The 19,823-nt window shown below is 40.0% G+C and overlaps 1 protein-coding gene across 4 annotated transcripts; it reads left to right on the top strand.

Moving 5' to 3' along the window:
• Positions 1 to 809: 809 nt before the first annotated feature.
• On the top strand, positions 810 to 18,880 carry LOC108444011 (claudin-20). Of its 4 annotated transcripts, XM_037537537.1 has the most exons (4): positions 810 to 1,131; positions 6,295 to 6,459; positions 13,382 to 13,464; positions 13,991 to 18,880. In XM_037537537.1, exon 4 carries the CDS (start codon positions 14,141 to 14,143, stop codon positions 14,996 to 14,998), a length of 858 nt encoding a protein of 285 aa, XP_037393434.1. In that variant the 5' UTR covers positions 810 to 1,131; positions 6,295 to 6,459; positions 13,382 to 13,464; positions 13,991 to 14,140; the 3' UTR covers positions 14,999 to 18,880. The 4 variants fall into 4 exon arrangements, with proteins under 4 accessions (XP_037393434.1, XP_037393438.1, XP_037393436.1 ...); XM_037537541.1 differs by lacking the exon at positions 6,295 to 6,459; XM_037537539.1 differs by lacking the exon at positions 810 to 1,131 and having other exon boundaries at positions 6,291 to 6,459.
• The last annotated feature ends 943 nt before the right edge of the window (positions 18,881 to 19,823 follow it).

Here is a 19,823-nt window from a genome sequence, read left to right as displayed (position 1 = left end):
ACACACACATCTTCTAAGCTGCATCTCCTTCTGGGTCACGGGGGGGATGCTGGAGCATATCCCAGCTGTCATTGGTAGGATACACTCTGGACAGGTCGCCAGTCCATCACAGGGCAGACAGAGACATACACATTCACTCACACCTACGGACAATTTAATTGGCCAATCAGAACTTCCCAAACTGCACATCTGATCATCCAATAGGGTTTAGGACACATAAAACTCTTTATAGACTAACTGGCAGTATTAAAGTCTCTAGAGAGAGAGCAAAGAACTCACTGGAACAGAATTCAGAGAAGGAAAAACACACTGTTGAGCGTGATGGCAGCAGTTCATGCGTTGCCACAGTAACACCTGTGTGGAGGAGCGCAGAGCCGGCCCACCACACTCACACTGAAATGCTGAATGAGGCTCCAGCCCCCAACATGCTGAAGAGAAGCCTCGGCTCTTCCTGCCCTCTATCTGCTTCACACTGAACTGACAGAGTAACTACAGAGAAACCAGGAGCTGCTCTCTCTCTCTCTCTCTCTCTCTCTCTTTCTCTCTTTCTCTCTCTTTATCCTTCTGCCTAGCTCTCTCTTCTAAAATCTCTTTCCCTTTCTCCCACTCTTCCTCTGTCTCACTTTCTCTCTCACTCTCTCTTACTCTCTCACTCACTCTCTCCCCTGCTCTTTTTAACTGTGTTTCTCTTATCCTTCACTCTCTCTTCCACATACTGTTTCTCTCACTCTTACACTCTTCTGCTCTCTTTTACTCTCTCTCTCTCTCTCTCTCTCTCTCTCTCTCTCTCTCTCTCTCTCTCTCTCTCTCTCTCTGGAAGAACTCCAGTCATCTCGGTTCAGCCTCTTACTGGACAGAGCTCTGAGGAATGGACATGCCTCTTTCTCTGTGGACAGATCTGATGCTGTAATGATTCTGAGTTTTGGATCTTGACCGTTCGGACTCTTGGTCTTTTTGTCTGTGTGACCGTGGAATGTGCTAAACTCCACTCTCTTATGCTGGAGCTCCCCATCTCCTGCCATGGACGTGCGTTGGACATGCTTTGAGTGCATGCTTGCTGAAACAGGTTTACTCACAGGCAGCTGGGATCAGTCCTGGGCTTTTCTCTGAAGGCTGGAGCAGAGCGTCCAGGTTTGTACATTATTTAGCTTTTCTACTGAAAAGTTGGACCAAGAAATAATTCTAGTCTCTGGAAAAATCTACATGTGAAATCAATGTTCCTTCCAATGCTAGATCTAATCCAGGTCCAGGGAATTCAGAGCTGGTTTACTGTGTTGGAGTAAATTGAAATGTAATTGGTGATTCACAGTTGAAAAAGCTTTTAGTCTTTATAATTCCAGACTAATTACTTCCTAAAGCTTATTATTCAGAATAAGCATGTTTCCTTCAGAGAGTTTTAAAGAGGACTGATCACATCTCAGTGTAAGACACCCTCTTTTAGTGTTCAGGGGATGCAGCTTTATGACTTTATGACTCTCTGGCTGTAAGCATAAGGGCTGTGTTTAACCACTTAAATCCCATTACTCAACAGTCAAAACTACTACCAAACTAATGTGTAAGCTGTGTAGTTAAGATTGTATGAAAATGTGGAATCACCTATGGACCCTTAGGAGTTTAAAGGGTTAACTTCGAGCCTGAATCTCATGCAGATGTAGTTTGGTCAGGCTGAATGAGGACCTCTTTATCAGCAGGTGTACAACAGTCTGCCTCTGTAGGGCTCTCTGGACTACTATTGTGCTAATGCCCATGAACAAAGAACACCCGAGCCTCAAATTCACTCCTCAATCCAGTCATCTGACCTAATGTTCTTCATACAGGACCAGTTACCAGACAACAGAATAACATGCTGGAAAAATTTATGCATTAGTTTAATCAAATGAGCTTAGTAACCTTAAATGTGACAGTGTTGTAGGACGGCACCTTTGGCACAAATCAGCTGTGAATATTGCTCCATGCGAGATCTGCCCTTGTCAACTGTAAGTGCTGTTGTGAAATGGAGATGTTCAGAAGTAACAACAGCTTAGCCACAAAATAGATAGGTAATGCAAACTAACAAAATGAGGCTGCCAAGTGCTGAAGAATGTGACATGTAAAAATATTTTGTTGTATTGCTCACTACAGAGCTACAAACTGTCTGTCAAAGCAACATTAGCACAATAAATGAGTGTTGAGAGCTTCATTAAATGGGTTTCCATAGCCAAGCAGCTGCATACAAGCCTAAGATCACTATATGCAATCCCATGTGTCCATGTGAGTGGTGTAAGCCACACCGCCACTGGTCTCTTGAGCAGTGGAAATGTGGTCTCTAGAGTGAGGAATCACACTTCACTACCTGGCAGTCTGATGGATGAATCTGAGTTTGGCGGCTGTTAGGTGAATGCCTCCAACTGGAAAGTGTAGTAACAACAGTAAAGTTTGGTGGAGGAGGAATGATGGGCTGGGGCTGTTTTTCAGGGTTTGGGCCCCTTAATTCCAGAAAAGGGTAACATTTTTTGTGGCAGCAAAGACCCTTTCCTCTTCCAGCATGACTATGCTCCTATGTACAAGGCAAGCTCCATAAGAACATGGATTGATGAGTTTGGTGTGGAGGTGCTCCAGTGGCCTGTACAGATCCCTGACATCAACCACACTGAACTGGAACGTAGATTGCAAACCAAGCGTTCCTGTCCAACATTAGTGTCTGACCCTGTTCTTTTGGCACAGAGATTGGGCACAAATTCCCACAAACACACTCCCAAATCTTGTGGAAAGCCTTCCCAAAAGAGTGGAGACCATTATGGCTGATGTGGAGCGGGCGCAACTCTATATTAATGCTCATGGTTTTGGAATGGGATGTCCAACAAGCTCATACAGGTGTAATAATCAGATGTCCACATACATTTGGCCATATAATCTATATTACATTAACACAGTCAGCACAGAACTTACGTAAACAAAGACAAATTGTTTTAATTCATGTAGAAATGATGTCCACATTTGAATCAACAAAATTGGATGTATTTCTTTTTTCAGTGCAGCTGTCATTTGAGTCATTTAAGAGTGCCATTTTTTTCTCAAGCCTGAATGAGTGAACTTATCTGAAAGACTGAGTGAACAAAAAAAACAGCAGCAAAACACATCCAGCACAAATTCTCAAGCAAGATTTTCCATCTCATAAATGTGAGGTGCGAAGCACATTTTTAGTTTTATAACCTTATATGAACAGACTTTTTTAAACAACACTTTTAATCTGAGTAACAAACCGCCTGAGAATAAGTTAAACAAACCCTGGATATCTGTAAATACACCAGCTATGGCTCCAGTTCCCCAAGAAGCAGCGTAGCACATCTTTGTGCTGCAGCATTTTTGGTAAACAAAGATTTAGAGGCGCTTTGAAAAGAAGTAGTACTCGATAAATATTTGATCAGCCATGATTTTATTTGTAATGAGGCATACAGTAAAGATGAGCTATTGGTCATATTCGAGGACACATATTTCCAGTGATAAATTACTTCTAAGTAAATATCCAAGACAAATTATGTGGAATCTGGGAAAATATCATGCTTATGGCCAAGAGCTCCAACCAAACCAAAACTAAATACTTAAACCAGCCTGACTGAGGCTTCAAGAAGGATGTGGTCACTACAAAATTTCCTAGGTTTTTTCCTTGTTGTTGGTCAACTTAAAAATTCCAGGTTTATTACATACTAAGGCTTATTATTCAGTAACTACAGAGATTTCACTGCAAACTGGCTGAGCTATTCTTATGTTATACAAGTATGTGATAAAACTTCGGGCCTTAAAGGGTTAAAGGGCCCAAATCATACGCACCTGCTTATTTTTAATGTTTAGTTGATATGGTTTGATGTGGTATGTAAACACTGTTAAAGTTTTCAAATGGCCAGTTCATTACTCAGCCCATACAGTCCATATATGGACACTAAGCAGCAAAAACGGCCTGGTTGATTTTACTGTTTGTGATGTCACAAAAGCCAACACATTAAAATGTATATCTATTCAGCCTACAGCAGTTTAGCCCCACCCACTTACCTTGCAGTTATAGGCATATAAATAAATGCTTTTTTATGAGGCACAATGCATAGCAGCCAATCAGATCAGAGGTCATTTACATATATACTGTATGTCTTAAAGGCACAGTGATAAATAATTGTAATTGATTAAATGTAAGGGAAAAGAGAGACTGGAAAATAGTCATGCACAAAACTATGACTATTCAGTACATAAAGTCTCTATTGAAGTCAGTGGGCAGATGCTGAAGACACTAGATTTCAACTATAAGTAGGTCAACAGCTTTTCTGTTCTTTCACCAAGTACAGCTAAAGAAGGAGAGTGGTGTACAAACTAATGGGGGGTAAAATGTAACATGCATAATTTATGTAAGATCGGTTCTTTTATTAAAGAACACGGTTCTACGTAGAACCATGAACACTCAAAGAACCCTTTGCCTGATCAGTTGGTCCCTCAGATTGATGGAGAATGTGTTGTCTCTTGCTCTATATGGAACCTTTTTGAAAAAAAATCTATACAGTGCCAAAAAGCATTCTCCTACTGTTACTACAGTCTTAAAAAGATTCTTCAAAGGTTCTATAGTAAAGAAAATGGTTCTATATAGTGCTATGAACATTCAAACACCCCTACGCATGAGTGAAGGGTCCTTCAGATTGATGGAGAATGTTGTAGATTGTTCTATATAGAACCCTTCTTTTGTTACAAGCTTGACACAGTAACAGTGGAAGAACCCTGTTAGTCTTCAATCCAAAGAACCCTTTCATGATAAAAGGACTCTTTGATTCTATTTAGGGTCTTTTTCTTTACTAAAGACCCCTTGAAGAGCAATCTTTTTTAAGAGTTTCATAATAATAGAACTTTTTGGTGCTATATAGAACCCTTTTCAAAAAGGTTCTATATAGAACCGTCTACAGCACATTTTCCATCAGTCTGAAGAAACGTTTCACCACGGAAAAAAGACTTTGATCATGCATGACGATTTTTTACGGCTCATGGTTCTAAACAGAATGGTTTTCTTTACTAAAGAACCCTCAAATAACCTTAATCTTAACCTTAACCGTAATCTTTCTTAAAAAGGTAGTTAACCAGATTCAAGTAGAATGTGCAGTTGACCTTGTGTTGCCATAGCAATGTCATCTAGGCATTCTGACATTAATGGGACATAATTCCTGCAATTTGCTCTGAAAGCTGTTAAATACTGTAAAAGTACCTTTCTGGATTTTCGGATTTTATGTGTTTGAAAGTATGTTTTGTGATTACTGAATTGTGTAGAAGTCACAGAATTCACTTCTATATCATTTAATCTCCCTCATGGTGGCTAAAATACTGTACAGAACCATTAGAAGCATGTAAATAATGCGTAGTGAGAGCTAATCAGGCCTTCGCATAACAGCATTAGTTTAACTATGTGTCACAGCTGAGCCTCCTAAAGTAAACAGTGAGCACTGATATCCTCATATATGAAATCAACACAGTCAGTATTTCTAGCACCGATTTATCAACCATATGCTGTAGATATACAACCGCATTTTCAAAAAAGTTGGGACGCTTTGCATAATGTAAATAAAACAAAATGCAATGATATGCGCATCATTTAAACACTATATTTAACTGAAAATAGTACAAAGACAAGATATCAAACATGAAACTGAGAAATGTTGTTGTTGTTTTTAATTAAATGCGCATTTTTTATTTGAGGGCAGCACCATGTTTATCACTGTGTTACATCACATGTTCTTTTAACAGCACTCTGTTAATGTTTGGAAACTAAGGAGTCCAATTTTAACGGATCGTACTTCTTTTGATGTACAGACTATGCATTTAGGTTGGAATTGTACCGGAACGCAAACCTGTATTGAATTTAATTGTGTTTGTATAAAGTTTCTTTTTAGTGGCTGTTAAAACAAGCCCATCAGTCTATTACGGTTAACCCCACCTATAGGCTAAGGTGCTTGCACGTCTCCTGCATTTGGCTGAATTGCTCATATGCAATTGATGCAGGAAACAAGGTTTACATTTTCAAATTTATTGGGAAAAGACTAAAATGTGTTAAACTGTGCTTTGCTCTTCCCTACAGCAAGATTCCTGAGCAGATAGAGCTCAGGCTGAAAATCTAGACTACTTCTTTAGCACACTGAGATTACATAACATGAGAGCACCATTAGAGATGCAGTCTTTAGAGAGAAAAGCTGGCTCGCAGTGAGGGAAAAACAGCACTATGAGAAATGCAGTGGTTCCCAACTCTCTGTCCTCTCTCTCGTCTCTCTTCCCACGCTCTCCTCACAGCCAGGGGCCGAATGCACTACAAACACACTCGCCCGGCCCTGCTGGTCCAGCCGTTCTGATGAACTTCTCATATACAACTGCACTTAAAAAGATGACCCAGCAGAGCTGCCTGGCTTCCAAACTCAGATCATGTTGACATGAATCACACTTGCTTTGCATGTTAAGGTAAGTTTCATGATTTTAACTAAAGGAGACCTGATTTTTCCACTGATTTCCACAGATTTTTCAAGCACTTCCGCATAATACAGTGGCTGAGGTGTAGACAAAGTCATTCAGAGTGTTTTAACGTGAAATGGTTCACTGTAGAGAAACTTACAAGCTCAGATTTCTTTACAGTGGCGGAGATAGAAACCAGGGATCACTATGTCTACAGCTATTTTATTTACGAAACCTACACGTGCCTGCCGAGTTTTACATTAAGATTGTGGTAAATCTGAAAAAAGTATTATAGGAAGCTATTTTGCTTTCCCTTGTGAAAAAGAAGCTCACTTTAGCACATCAGTAGTATACTTTGTAGTATGTAAAGAATACTAAAAGTATAGGTTTTCATTTCATGTATATTTTCTGGAAAAACACCTCCAATATACTTGGTTCAATTTCGTAACATACTGAAGTGTACTTCAATAACACGCTTAAAGTTGATGACAAGTACGTTTACTGTATTATTGACACGTATATTTTGAAACAGTGACTTTTAAAGTCATTTGATTTTAGAAGCATTTTAGATTCAATATAAATACAACAAGCCTTCAAATGTGAGTATTGGTTGCACCCAAGAGTTTCAAGTGTAGAGTCAAGTTGTTCCAATGCAGAGCAGAAAAAGCCTTCACAAGCCCAGAAGATGTCCTCGTACTTAAATAGGTGTTTTGTGTATTAACTCATAACTCAGTAAGTAGCAGTGTATCAGTACTTCCAGTTTATTATATATTTCGTGTATAAAATGCTTGAAAATAAAAGCACAATTAAATACTTGTAAGAAATATTAAACTCAGTTAAATTGCAATTTAAATACACTTAAGATGCCCTAAGGTGTTCCATAATAACACTGTAGCTGACGCTGGCTGAGGTGTGGCCATGCTGACAGGCACACCAAGAGCGCCTATTTGTGTTGTTTATTGTTGTTGTTTATTAGATTCAGGTATGTGTATGCGTTATTTGTGTTGTTGGTCACCATCAGGGTGAAGTCTCTGGCTAGTGGTGACCTCCCCCATGCTTTTGTATGTGCCTTTCTGCCCTGGTGATTAATAAAGAGCTCTTCTCATGGTGGAATCATGCCCTCCACTGTGATTTACTCCATGCTTTAGCATATATTGAGGAATGTTTAAAATGTGAACATGCAGAGTATATTCTCTTCATACTAAATACATTTTTGAAAAGTATACATAAATGCATTTTTCTTTCAACATGGCTACAACGTCTTCCTCTCCGCCATAAATGAATTTGAATAAAATATGTTTCATGTAGTAACTTACTGTAAGCGAGCTTTTAGAGGTGGACGTCTGGTTCCTATCACCACTCTCTAAAACAGAGCATTTCACATCACGCCACTCTGAATGACTTTGTCTACACCTTATTCAGGCTATTTAATATTTAACAGTACTTATACCCCTCATATTTATAACCTGTACATTCTTGTTTATAACCTGCATAACCCCCTTCATGTTCATACCCCCTCATATTTTTTTAACCTGTATATACTATACTTACTGTACATTGTAAGATATATATTTATATTGCTGCTAAGCACTTCTGGATGGATGCAAACTGCATTTCGTTGCTTTGTACCTGTGACATACGCAATGACAATAAAGTTGAATTCTATTCTATTCTAATAGTGCAGAAATTCAGAAAAAATGGTTAAATTGAAATCTTCCAGTGACAGGAAAAGAAAACCGAGACACCTCTTGATGTAAGAGTCCTTCAGATGTTCAGAGATGTTTATGAGTCTGCAGGGAAAACCTTTCAAAAGCCTCTGACGCTCCATGTTGACTGCTCCTCTCTGAGCAAGCTCAAATATGACTGTGCAGTGATCAAACTCAGTATTTTTAAACTCTGTTCCACATGGGTGTTATTTTTGCATGGTGGGACTGCAGGCTGCCAACCTGTGATGGTTCTGCAAGTGCCTGCAAAGAATATTTTGGAATGAAATACTGCAATGACTTGAAATCTGGTGTTATTTTTTTTTTGTTAAAACGGCTCATCAAGAGTGCAGTTTGCTGTGGAGCAGTTGTAGTACTAAATCTAGCCAGAGAAATGAGGACTAAGTGATAACAGGAACACAGGCCTACATACAAGAAGTCCCTGAATACAAGCGAACTGCATTATTAATCCATAGCCTCCCACACAATCCCACAACTGGGGCCACAGTCAAGCACGCTGACACACTCAAATGTGTCCCATTTCAGGACAGATACTCAGTCTTATATATAATTAGGCATGTTGCACTTAACTCCTTAACACATGCACTTAACTCCTTAAAGGGCCAGTAGCCTTTAAAAAAAAAATGTTTTACATAACCAGTCCATATATGGGAGCTAGAAATACAGCCCATTTTGAAATAAAGAGCCCATATCATGTTTTTCTTGTGTTTTATTGGTTCCCTTGAGGCCCACTTAAAACATGGGTTGGTTTATGTACAAAAAAGGTAATAATTCATTTTAACTTGACTGTTTTACAACCTCTCTTTATCCTTTATCCTATTGTTATTGTGCCTTTAAGACTGATGTATGTAAATGAGCTGTGTTCTGATTGGCTGTCCTGTGTTGTGCGTCATTCAGTAAGCTCTCAGAGCTGAAACCTACCTTATAACTATATCTTATATAACTATAAGTATATAATTGTATGGACTGAGGAGTGAATGATATGTATTGAAACTTTAACAATGCTGCCTGATGACGTTAAACTCTGCTATTTTAAAAAGTGATGGGAATTTTAGTTTTCTATTAAAGGGACCCTTTAATTATTTGTGTGATGTGACAAAAAATAAATCATAAAATCTGAAGTGTGCCATGTCTTTTGCACAGGCCACGTTTTGCAGAAAAATGCCCTATTTAATGTTGTTAATGTTGCTTAATGTTGCTTGTTCGGTGTTCATTGGACTGTCATAGTTTACAGCAGGTACTGAATCATTTTTAACAGTTAATGAATAATAACTCCTAATATTAATGTCTGAATAACGTCTGGAATTTAAAGGATTCATAACTTACACCTGCTGTGTCCACTGTGCCTGTCGGAGTTCTCCTCCTACTGTTGCTCCTGCTCCGGAGGAGGTCAGGAGGCACCTGCATCTGCAGGAGATCTATCATTCCAGCTGGGCTGTGCCACTAATGAGAGCATATCTGCGATAATCATAACTCTGGCATTTACACATCCGCTGTCCCACAGGATACCAGAAGCTGCCCCTCAGCGGGCAGCCCACCCTCACCTGCCGGTCATACATCACAAAGAGAAGCACTAGACAGACTATTGGGTCGAGTGATACTGCTGTAATATCATAACTTTAAATGTAATGCTCTTACATTCTGTGCTCTCTGGGGTGGAGGAGCGCATGGACAGTGTCAGAAATGAACATTTATATCAGGCAGTTATGGCCTCCTGGATTAGATTTTCAGAGGCATTTTTGAGCTTTATGAGGGATTTTTATGGGGTCAGCGCTTTACATTTTTGTAACTTAGGGGATGATTTCTCTGCCCTGTTTAAATTGAACTTGAAACCAAAATGAACCTTTTTTACTATGTTTCTTAACGTCTTTGTTCATATTAAGCACAATTGATGATTTTATATAATAGTGTGGTAGACAACACTACTAGAGCTGAGTCAGTGTAAAGACCAAGATCTGGACACAGTGAGTCCAAGTCAAGACAGAGACAAAATCTTAGTCAAGATTTTTACTGAAAATAAAATCAAAAATAAGAAAGAGGAAAAACATGATATTCAATTGGAATTCATCATCATCCATTATACATGCCATACAGGCAGAAAACACCCTGGACAGGTCACCAGTGCATCACTATACACGCGCACACACACACACACACACACACACACACACACACACACACACACACACACACATATATATATATATATATATATATATATATATGTGACCCATAAGAATAAGCAAGGATAATGCGTGTGTGTACATCTCTCTCTCTCTCTCTCTCTCTCTCTCTCTCTCTCTATATATATATATATATATATATATATATATATATATATATATATATAGAAAGAGAGAGAGAGAGAGAGAGAGAGAGAGAGAGAGATAGACAGATAGATAGATGGCTAAAAATATTATGAATTATTATAGTATAGTCCTGTATGATTTAATATTATTATATTTTAGTCTCATGGTCACGATGGTTGAGATTCTTTTTGTCTGAATCACCACCTAAAGTTAACTGAATATAAACCAAACCGCACATATCCGTTTTTATTACTATTGGATAACATAGTAATAACAACATTGTGATCTGCTCTCAGGTGACCCGATGAATATCAACAAACAAATAATACCCAGATTTAATCCGTCGTGAGGAAAATCAACCAGCGGTGAGCTAATTTTATTGAAACATAGAGAAAATCACTGTTTTATTCTGTCTGAAGCTTTTGTTGATATTCAGTAATGATAGAAAAAAGCTCATTTTGCGGTTAGGTCAGTCAGAGGAATCACACATTCGGCTAGTGTCGTGAAGAGTCCAGATAATGTCCAGCTCCAGACAATGAATTTATGCTTGTAAGACCCGACTGGAGTACTACAGCAATATTATTTTACTTAAAAGACAAAATTCCTTTTCTCCTGTTATCTTCCATCGAAATTTCGGTCCATTTCAAAACATCTCCTCCCTGTTAAGGACATGGCCATGCAGCAGTGGGGGAGGCAATTAGTATTAATCATTTGTGGCATGCGCCGCCCTGCAGGCCCCAACGATGACGCCCGAACACCCAGCGGCAACAAACCTCTGCGAGGACGCCGGGGAGAACTGCGAGTGAGGAGGAGGAGGTGGAACGCAAAGCCCGAGCTCCGCCAAATGACCCGAGTGATGTGAGTGAGGAGGAGGTGGATGACGGCTTCTTCGCCAGCAGACGGGTCACTCAGCGGAGCTCGGGCTTTGTGCTCCGCCCCCTCCTATGGACTCAAACTCATAGACTCCACAGTACATACTTTTAAACTGTAATTAAAATAAAAGTGACAGTTTTCAAACACAAGGAAACTTAATAAAAACTATAGTGCTTTCTGTGAAATGAATTACAGCTAGTTATTACAGAGAAAACAAGAATTTCATATTTTCAAAGTGTCAAGGTTGGTCTAGAAGTGGATTTGTTCGCTCTCAAAACTTAGAGGCCCATATTTATTTTTATGTGACTGTTTTTCTGCCTTTAAGCTTTAAAATCAAGGGCAATTCCACTGATTTTACAAAAGGCCGAATAAGTGAATATATTGTAAATGTGTTGATTTTTGTGACATCACAAAAGCAGTGAATTTAAAATGGGCAGCTTTGCAGCTTAGGTCTCATATATATGAGCTAATATGGGCTGGAATAGTAAAGTTAGAGAGTTTAACAATGTTTATGTATGTCAAACTACCCCTTCTGGATCTGCGTGGTGGTGCACATGACAAGGCCTTCGTTTTTCTTTTCCTGCTCCACCCTGATTTCACCCACTATTCCATTACACCCCTCTGTTGTCCCTGTGTGTTTGTGAAGTCTCTGTGCTTTCTTTGTTTCTGTGGTTTGACATGTTTTTTTGACATGAGTCTTCTTTTGCCAGTCTTAGGCCCCCAGTACAGTCACTTCACACTTACAATGTACTACATCAAACTACAATCAAAGCAAAATAAATAAAAAATAATGATAATGATAAAAACTAATAAAACTAGAACTTTAATAACCTTGCCTGGTTCCCCTTACAAAAACAAAGTAAAAACAAAGTGCATTTTATTAAGTAAACTTAAGAAAAGTTCATTCCCAAGTATGCTTTATGTAGTAAGTATTCTAATACCATTGTACTATAACTAGTACCAGTGTAATACCATTTGTACATTGTACCAAAGTACACTTTCAATACTTCTTGGAAGGAATTGGTCCACTTTTTAATTTATAAAAGTATGCTCTTAAGTATACTTTGTGTGTAAGAGTTAAACTTTAAGTACTGCATTTATACTGTGAACTATACCATAAGTAAACTTATAGGTAAGTTACTCTGCAGAGGGTTTCTTTGCAGTTATAAACTTCTAGACTACTTTTTAGTTTATGTAAGATTATATACTATTATACGTTATATACTTATATTCTGCTTCTTAGTTTATGAAAGTACACTTTATAAAATATAATCACAAGTACAGGCCACAAGTATACACAAATATTCATGTATACACTTGAATAAACTTATTTTTTATAAGGGTCATGATGTTTTTGAAGTTCTTCTAGTTGAAGGTAAAGGGGTGGAGATCTGGTACGACTGTATGTTTACCCCATAATTGCATGTGTCTATGCGGGTGGCCCTGTGGGAGACTTTCTTTTAGAGAAATTATCAGGTAAATATGTTTACTGCAGATTATATTATTCACTGCTTAAGACCTGTTTGTACCATCACAACCTTCTCACCAAAGTGGCAGCATGTGTTTCAGTGGTCAGGTGTTGGTTTTTTTTTTCTCCACATCTGTGAGAGGGAAAAAAGAACTGGCAGTCTCTTTCAATTGCATACAGCCACTCGCTTCCTGCTGTAATATGGGTGCCTCATACATAATTGGTTGTCACAGGTAATAGAAGTTCATTTCCAGCTGGTCTTTTGTGGTGGAGAAATTACTATGCTGAGAAAAGGAACGTTTATTATTATCTTGTGCTTTTGCTGGGGGCACATTCGCTTCTGTGCATAAACGACCTTCAGGTGAGGAGCCCCACACTCAGGTTTGTAGCATTAGTTCAGTGCAGACCCCCACTTCATTCGCACCAAGGACACACATGGAGGTGTTCTTTCTTCCTAGTTTTTATCACGACCACGAAAAAAGGCTTTAAAACGTACTTCATGTTGCCAAGGAGATGGTGCATGAGGCTGATTGTACTCTTATTTTTATGTTTTGTAGTGACCGGATCCCTCTTTTCCACGATGATAGATCTTTCCGAGCTGACTGGCGCATTATAGCACACGCTGAGCATCCTCACCAAGGTAAATATTAACGCTTCTGTTTGTACTGTGATGACCGATACATGTCCCTATCTCGAAATTAGCAAAGCACAATAGGATGAACAACAAAGGAGACATGTGACTTCGTATTTTTAATGCCCCGTGTTGTCATATGGCTGGGAGAGATAAGACAAAAATCAATTAAGTCTCGCAAAACTTGCACGCTTGTCAAGACTGCAAATTGAATTTCTTTGTGGTAGTATTTTAGCTTTTTGACAAGAAGGTTGTTGTAACCTCAACGCCCATTGCTAGAGGGTTACTCCGCAGCTGAAAAAGCATAAAGAATGATTAAACACTGCAAAAAAAATCACATTTCACTTCCACGAAAGGCGAAATGCGGCGAGCTTTTACGTCCTAAAAAACAGAGAGAGGGTGAGAGAGGGGAGGGAACAAAAAAAAACAGCAAAACAGAGAGTCTCCTTTGGCAGGCACCAGCCCCCTGCGCCTCATCTGTCAGAACGTCACGCTCGCTCGCTCGGTTCAATTCTCATTTCGCTCTTTATCGCAGACCAGCGAAGCCTGTGCTGAGGAATTATCTGTGGAGAGGACCTGCGCCAGGCTGATAGGGAGCCGCAGAGCGAGGAGGAGGGACAGGAGGGCCACCGCAAGGTGAGCATCGAGTCAGGGGGGAAGGGACACCAGAGGCTGGTCACCCGCAATGCCTTCGTCCACCATGCAGATGCTCGCCTTCATCCTGGCATTACTTGGGGTTCTGGGTGCCACTGTGGCCACTCTGCTGCCCAACTGGAAGGTGAGTGCCGATGTAGGTTCCAACATCATGACAGCGATCTCGCAGATGCAAGGGCTTTGGATGGACTGCACCTGGTACAGTACTGGAGTGTTCAGCTGCACCCTCAAGTATTCTGTCTTATCATTGCCTGCTTATCTCCAGACTGCCCGAACCACCATGGTCCTCTCTTGCATGATGGCCACTCTGGGGCTCTGCCTGGCCGCCCTGGGGCTCAAATGTACGCACTGGGGGGGCAGCCACCGCTCCAAGGGACATACAGCACTAGCAGCAGGGGCTTGCTTCGTCATTGCTGGAGTCCTGTGCCTCGTTCCTGCCTCCTGGTTTACGAATGAGGTCATCACCACCTTCATGGACTCCAAAGTGCCCAAGAGCAGCAAGTACGAGCCAGGGGGAGCTGTTTACGTTGCGTTTGTTTCTGCCGGGTTCTTCTTAGCCGGAGGCGTGATCTTCTGCTTGTCGTGCCCAAGAAACAGAAATGGTCCACTGGACTCTGGCTCGTCCCACCCAGACAAGCTATTACGGCAGGTGGCCAATGACCGGCACAAACAGAAGCAGCACCGGGAACAGCAAAGCCAAACGGAGCCACAGGAACAGCAACACAAAGAAAAAACAACACACCAGGAGAAGCTCCAGGTGGATGAGATGCAGCCGGACCAGCCCAAGCCGGAGAAGTCCCAACTGGAGCAGGAACAGCAGTACTATTCGCCATCCAGGAACCGACTTCAGGATGCCAAGGCTGTCTACAGCTTGCAGGACTATGTATAAAGTGGATAAAAGCCAGGGAATGAGCTGCCTTTCTTTGTGAGGAGGTGGAGAAATAGAAGCAGCAGGAGGAGGAGTAATGACTTTGGCCGTGTTATCTCCCCCTCTCATCAGTGCTTTTGCCTACTGCAAGCGTAAGCGCTGGAGGTATTTCTGAAGCCTTGGATCAGGCAAGAACCGGCTATCCTAAGGCTACAAAGCTCACTGCCGCAGTGAGCATTAAAAGAGAAACGATCCTGGAAATGCAGCAAATCTGAAAAGTTCCCAAAAACACTGTTTTTAGCTTGTGAGAAATGCGGATGATATATGCCAAAGGCTTGAAATACAGTTTGCATGTAATAGCTGCCTGTAACACTTTGGGTGCCCAACATTCAGCAAGCAAAATAAGCCATGCAGCCCAATTACTTCATGCTTTTGTACCAAATCTTGATTTCATTTTAGTATCTTTTAGGCATTATTTTGGCAAAATAACTGAATATATTTAAAAAGTCATTATTTTGACATACAGCCTTGTAAACTCGGGGGTAAACATGTAAACTGAGGTGTAGTAATGCTTCAATTCTGGAATTTAAAAAGTTCCCAGTCAGGCTGTTTTCAGCTTGTTGTCAATGAGGATGTTACTTTCAAGGGTTTGAACTACAGTTTGCATGTAATAGCTGCCTGAAATCCTTTGTTTGCCCAACATTCAACAAGACAAATGAGTCAAATACGCTAGTTACTTCACATTTTTGCCCCAAAATTTAAATTTAGTTTAGTGTCATGTCATCTAAATCATTTTGTTGGCCAAGTTAGTCAATATTTTGAGGGAGTAAGTCATTATTTTGACATAGAACCATGTTCTCATGCAAAACAAAATGCAAAATGCATTTCTATCTAGTCTAATTAGTCCAACAAGTCTAGTAGTCATTTAGTCTAAGTCATTATTGTGGCATAACAATCAGTAGTATGAGAAAATAGGTTATTATTTTGACACAGAACTGTGTATCTGCTGGCAAAAACACAAACTACTCACTGCTGCTGCATTAAAAGAGAGTAGAAGATTCTGGCAAACAGCGATTCAGAGTCTGAAAAGTTCCCAGATGGACTGATTGTGCTTTGTTAGAGATGAAGACGTTAAGTACCAAAGTTGTAAACTACAGTCTGCATGTAACGGCCGCCTCAAATCCTTTCTGTGCCCAGGCAAAATTATCCAAGCAAGCCGATTATTTCACATTTTTGCACCCAATCTTGAATTCAGCTTAGTACCATTTAATCTAATTACTCTATTTAGGCTAATTAGTCAATTAGTCTCTTAGCCTAAGTCATTATTTTGGGATAGTGAGTCAATATTTTGGGAAATGTCTCATCATTTTGACATAGAACCAAGTATCCTTAGGCAGAAAACATACTCACTGCTGCACTGGGAATTAGAGAACAGGGAGATGGCAGCTATTCCAGCATCTTTCCCTTGGGTTCCCAACATTCAGCAAGAAAAATTAGCCAAACAGGCCAATTATTCCACATTTTTGCAGCAAATCTTCAGTCCAGTGGTATTTAGCCTGCTATCTATAGCTTGTGAATGCAATAGAAATTTTAGTAAATATGAACACAGGCAAACTGAGCTTTAAGCTCTGGCCTAGGGCTATGTTTCACACCGCTTGCAAAGCAAGAAAGACTAAAATGCATAAAATCAAAAAGTCCCATGAAGACGAGGTACAGTGTCCAGTCCACATTTTCCAAAGAGTCAGGCAGAGCAGCACAGATCATCTGAGGTAATTATGCTCTTTGCTTTCCCATTAGGTTTCGCTCCGGATGGGTGCACACTGCTCATTTATTGCAAGCGAGCGCAGATGCGAGTGTACGAGTGTGTCTGAAAGCGTACACACACACACACATACACACACAAGCCCCCTCCTTCCCCACCACCCCCGCCCCCCACCCTGCTCTTGCTGCGAGGGTAATAGGGTCTTGCACCCAATCATCTTTACTGCGTGTGACTGCCTGTCATTGCTGCAGGACGTACAGCAGACGCTGTTCTGAGGCCAGTGGGACGTTGTTTTTTCTCCATTATGAACAGTACAGGACAGAGGAGTCCCATGTCCCATCAGCCAAAAGCCTCAGGAGCCCCTGCTGGCCAGCAGTCGGACCACTGACAGATTCAGCAGAACTGTTTTGCAGCCATTTATTTGCAAACATTTCAAAGGAGTCACAGTTTACAGAGGAAACGAATGTATTTTCAGCGTATCACCTTGACACTCTTAAAAGATGGTCCTTCAAGGGTTCTTTAGTAAAAACAATGGTTCTATATAGAAGCATGAACACTCAAAGAACCACTTCCATGCTTTGCATGGTGAAACGGTTTTTCAGAGTAACAGAAAGTGGGTTGTATGCTGTTCTGTTTTTTTTTGGTTCTAGGTAGCACCAAAAAAGGTTCTGCTATTGTTCCAACGACAAGCTTTATTCAAGGGTTCTTTAGCAAAGAAAATTGTTCTATAAAGTACCATGAACACTCAGAGAACCCTTTGCATGACTGTAGGATTCTTTGTACCATGAAAGCATTCTTAAGAACGTGCTGTCGATGGTTCTCTATAGAAGCTTTCTGAAAAGGGTTCTATTTAGCACCCAAAACTTTGCTCTTATACGTCAATCAAGCTTGTAACAACAGAACTTGTTTTGGTGCTCCATAGAACCATTTTCAAAAAGGTTTTATATAGAACAATATACAACATGTTCTCCATTAATCTGAAGAACAATTCCACCATGCAGAGAACCATTTAAGCATGGAAGTGCTTGTTTGAGTGTTTATAGTTCCATATAGAACCATTGTCTTTACTAAAGAACTCTTGAAGGAGCATCTTTTTAAGAATGTAGTTCATTCTTTATGCTGCTTTTAAAGGAACGGCTCAGCAAAAAAAGCTGATTTACACAACAGTAGCCAATCAGCCAAGACGTGTGGTGTCTGAATCAGTGAGCTTTGCACTGGAGCTGTGAGGCTAATATAGCTAATAAGTAATGGAAGATAAATACGTCTAATATGTTTAATTCAGTCACAGAGTTTTCATTGCAGTGGAGGGGAATAGAACCAGGGGTAACAATGTCTACAACACAAACAAAGGCAGTTTATTTACTATCAAAACACCAGCAAACCTACAAGTGTCTTCTGAGTTTTCATATCACCGCTGTCAGAACAAAACCTCATATCGAACAATATTGAACAAGTAGTGTTGCCTTTTACATTATGTGTAAATTTCCTGGTGACTCAACCAAAGGAAATCGTCCAAAATGAAAAAAGTCTGGTTGCACTGACTAACATTAAAAGTAAAGTATGTTTTTTCCTTCTCCTGTAAAGTTACCGCTTTGGAGAACGGAGGTTTTATTCCAGTAGCAGTGATATGTAATGCTGATGATGGTAAATTAGTGGAAAACGTTTTGGACCAATTTGCTGTGCAATTCATCGCATTTACCTCTCCATAATAACAGTAATGTACTACAATAAATAAATAAATAAACTAGCAGGAAAGTGTCTCTCAAAACAATGATAAAACAGTGTCTCAGGCTTCGGGCAGCATTTTTCTATCCTGTAACAACTTTCTGGGATGTGACTTTTACAGGCATTCTTCAACTCTTCAGACGTCTGGTTCCTATCACCACCACTGTGAACGAAGGTGACTCAGCGAGTTTCTCTAGAGCAAAGCGTTTCACACCAAATCACTCTGCATGTTCACCACTGAAGCGCGTGATTAAGGAGAAAATTGGAAAACTTGGTGAAATTCCCCTTTAACTTGTCTCTGATAGACTTGTGCATGTGGTTTCTGGCACTGTGCGACATGGTCTATACAGAACCACGAACACTCAAAGAAAATCTACATGATAAAAGCGTTCTTCAGATTGATGGAGAATGTGCTGCGGATGGTTCTACATAGAACCTTTTTGAAAAAAGCACCCAAAAGGGTTCTTCTATTTTTACAAGCTTTACATTGTAACAATAGAAGAACCCTTGTGAGTGCTTTATAGAACCATCTAAAGCACTTTCGTTAAAAAAAAAAAAAAAAACATTTCATGATGCAACAAACTCTTCAGTCATCAAAGGGTTATTTGAGTGTTCATGGTCCTTTATAGAACCATTCTCTGTACTAAAGAACCTTTGAAGACCCATCTCTTTTCAAAGTGTAGTACAGCTCATATACATTTGCCACATCTGCATTTTACATAACCAACAGGGATGTTTGTCTTACAAACTGAAAATAGATTAAGTGTGTTGTCTTTAAATATCTGGTTTCTGTGAAAAGGACAAAACTTATATAAAAGTATATTTCAGTAAGTGAAAGAAGTTCATCCAAAAAGAATTTAATTCCAGTGAAGCCCAAATAAAGAGCACTGAAATGTTTGGATTTTGAACCATTGACATTTTTTGCTGAGGTTTAAAGGTTATACTGACTCTGTTGGACTGAATGGAAATGTGAGGCATAACTGACGTTTATACAATGCTGTGTTTTTTTGTGTAGCCTCATCTGTGGTTGGTATAGTGTAGTGGTTAACACCTCTGCCTTCTACGCTGTAGACTGTTGTTCAATCCCCGACCAGGGCAAGCACCCTACACTATACCAATAAGGGTCCTTGGGCAAGACTCCTAACACCACCTTGGCTTAACTGTGTAAAATGATCAAATTGTAAGTCGCTCTGGATAAGAGTGTCAGCCAAATGCCATAAATGTAAATGTAAGTCTCCAGGTTACAGAAGCAAACTTCAAACTTGGCTGATGGGGTAAAAGGGGAAACCTATGTAAATCTGGCTGAACCATTACTTAATGATGTCCAGGGATGACCATGGCACACTTTGTGCTGTTCAT

This window comes from Pygocentrus nattereri, chromosome 4 (genome assembly GCF_015220715.1).
Source record: "Pygocentrus nattereri isolate fPygNat1 chromosome 4, fPygNat1.pri, whole genome shotgun sequence".
NCBI classification, from domain to species: domain Eukaryota; kingdom Metazoa; phylum Chordata; class Actinopteri; order Characiformes; family Serrasalmidae; genus Pygocentrus; species Pygocentrus nattereri.
The sequence above is the reverse complement of the archived record's forward strand: the minus strand, read 5'-3'. Positions and strand labels throughout refer to the sequence as shown.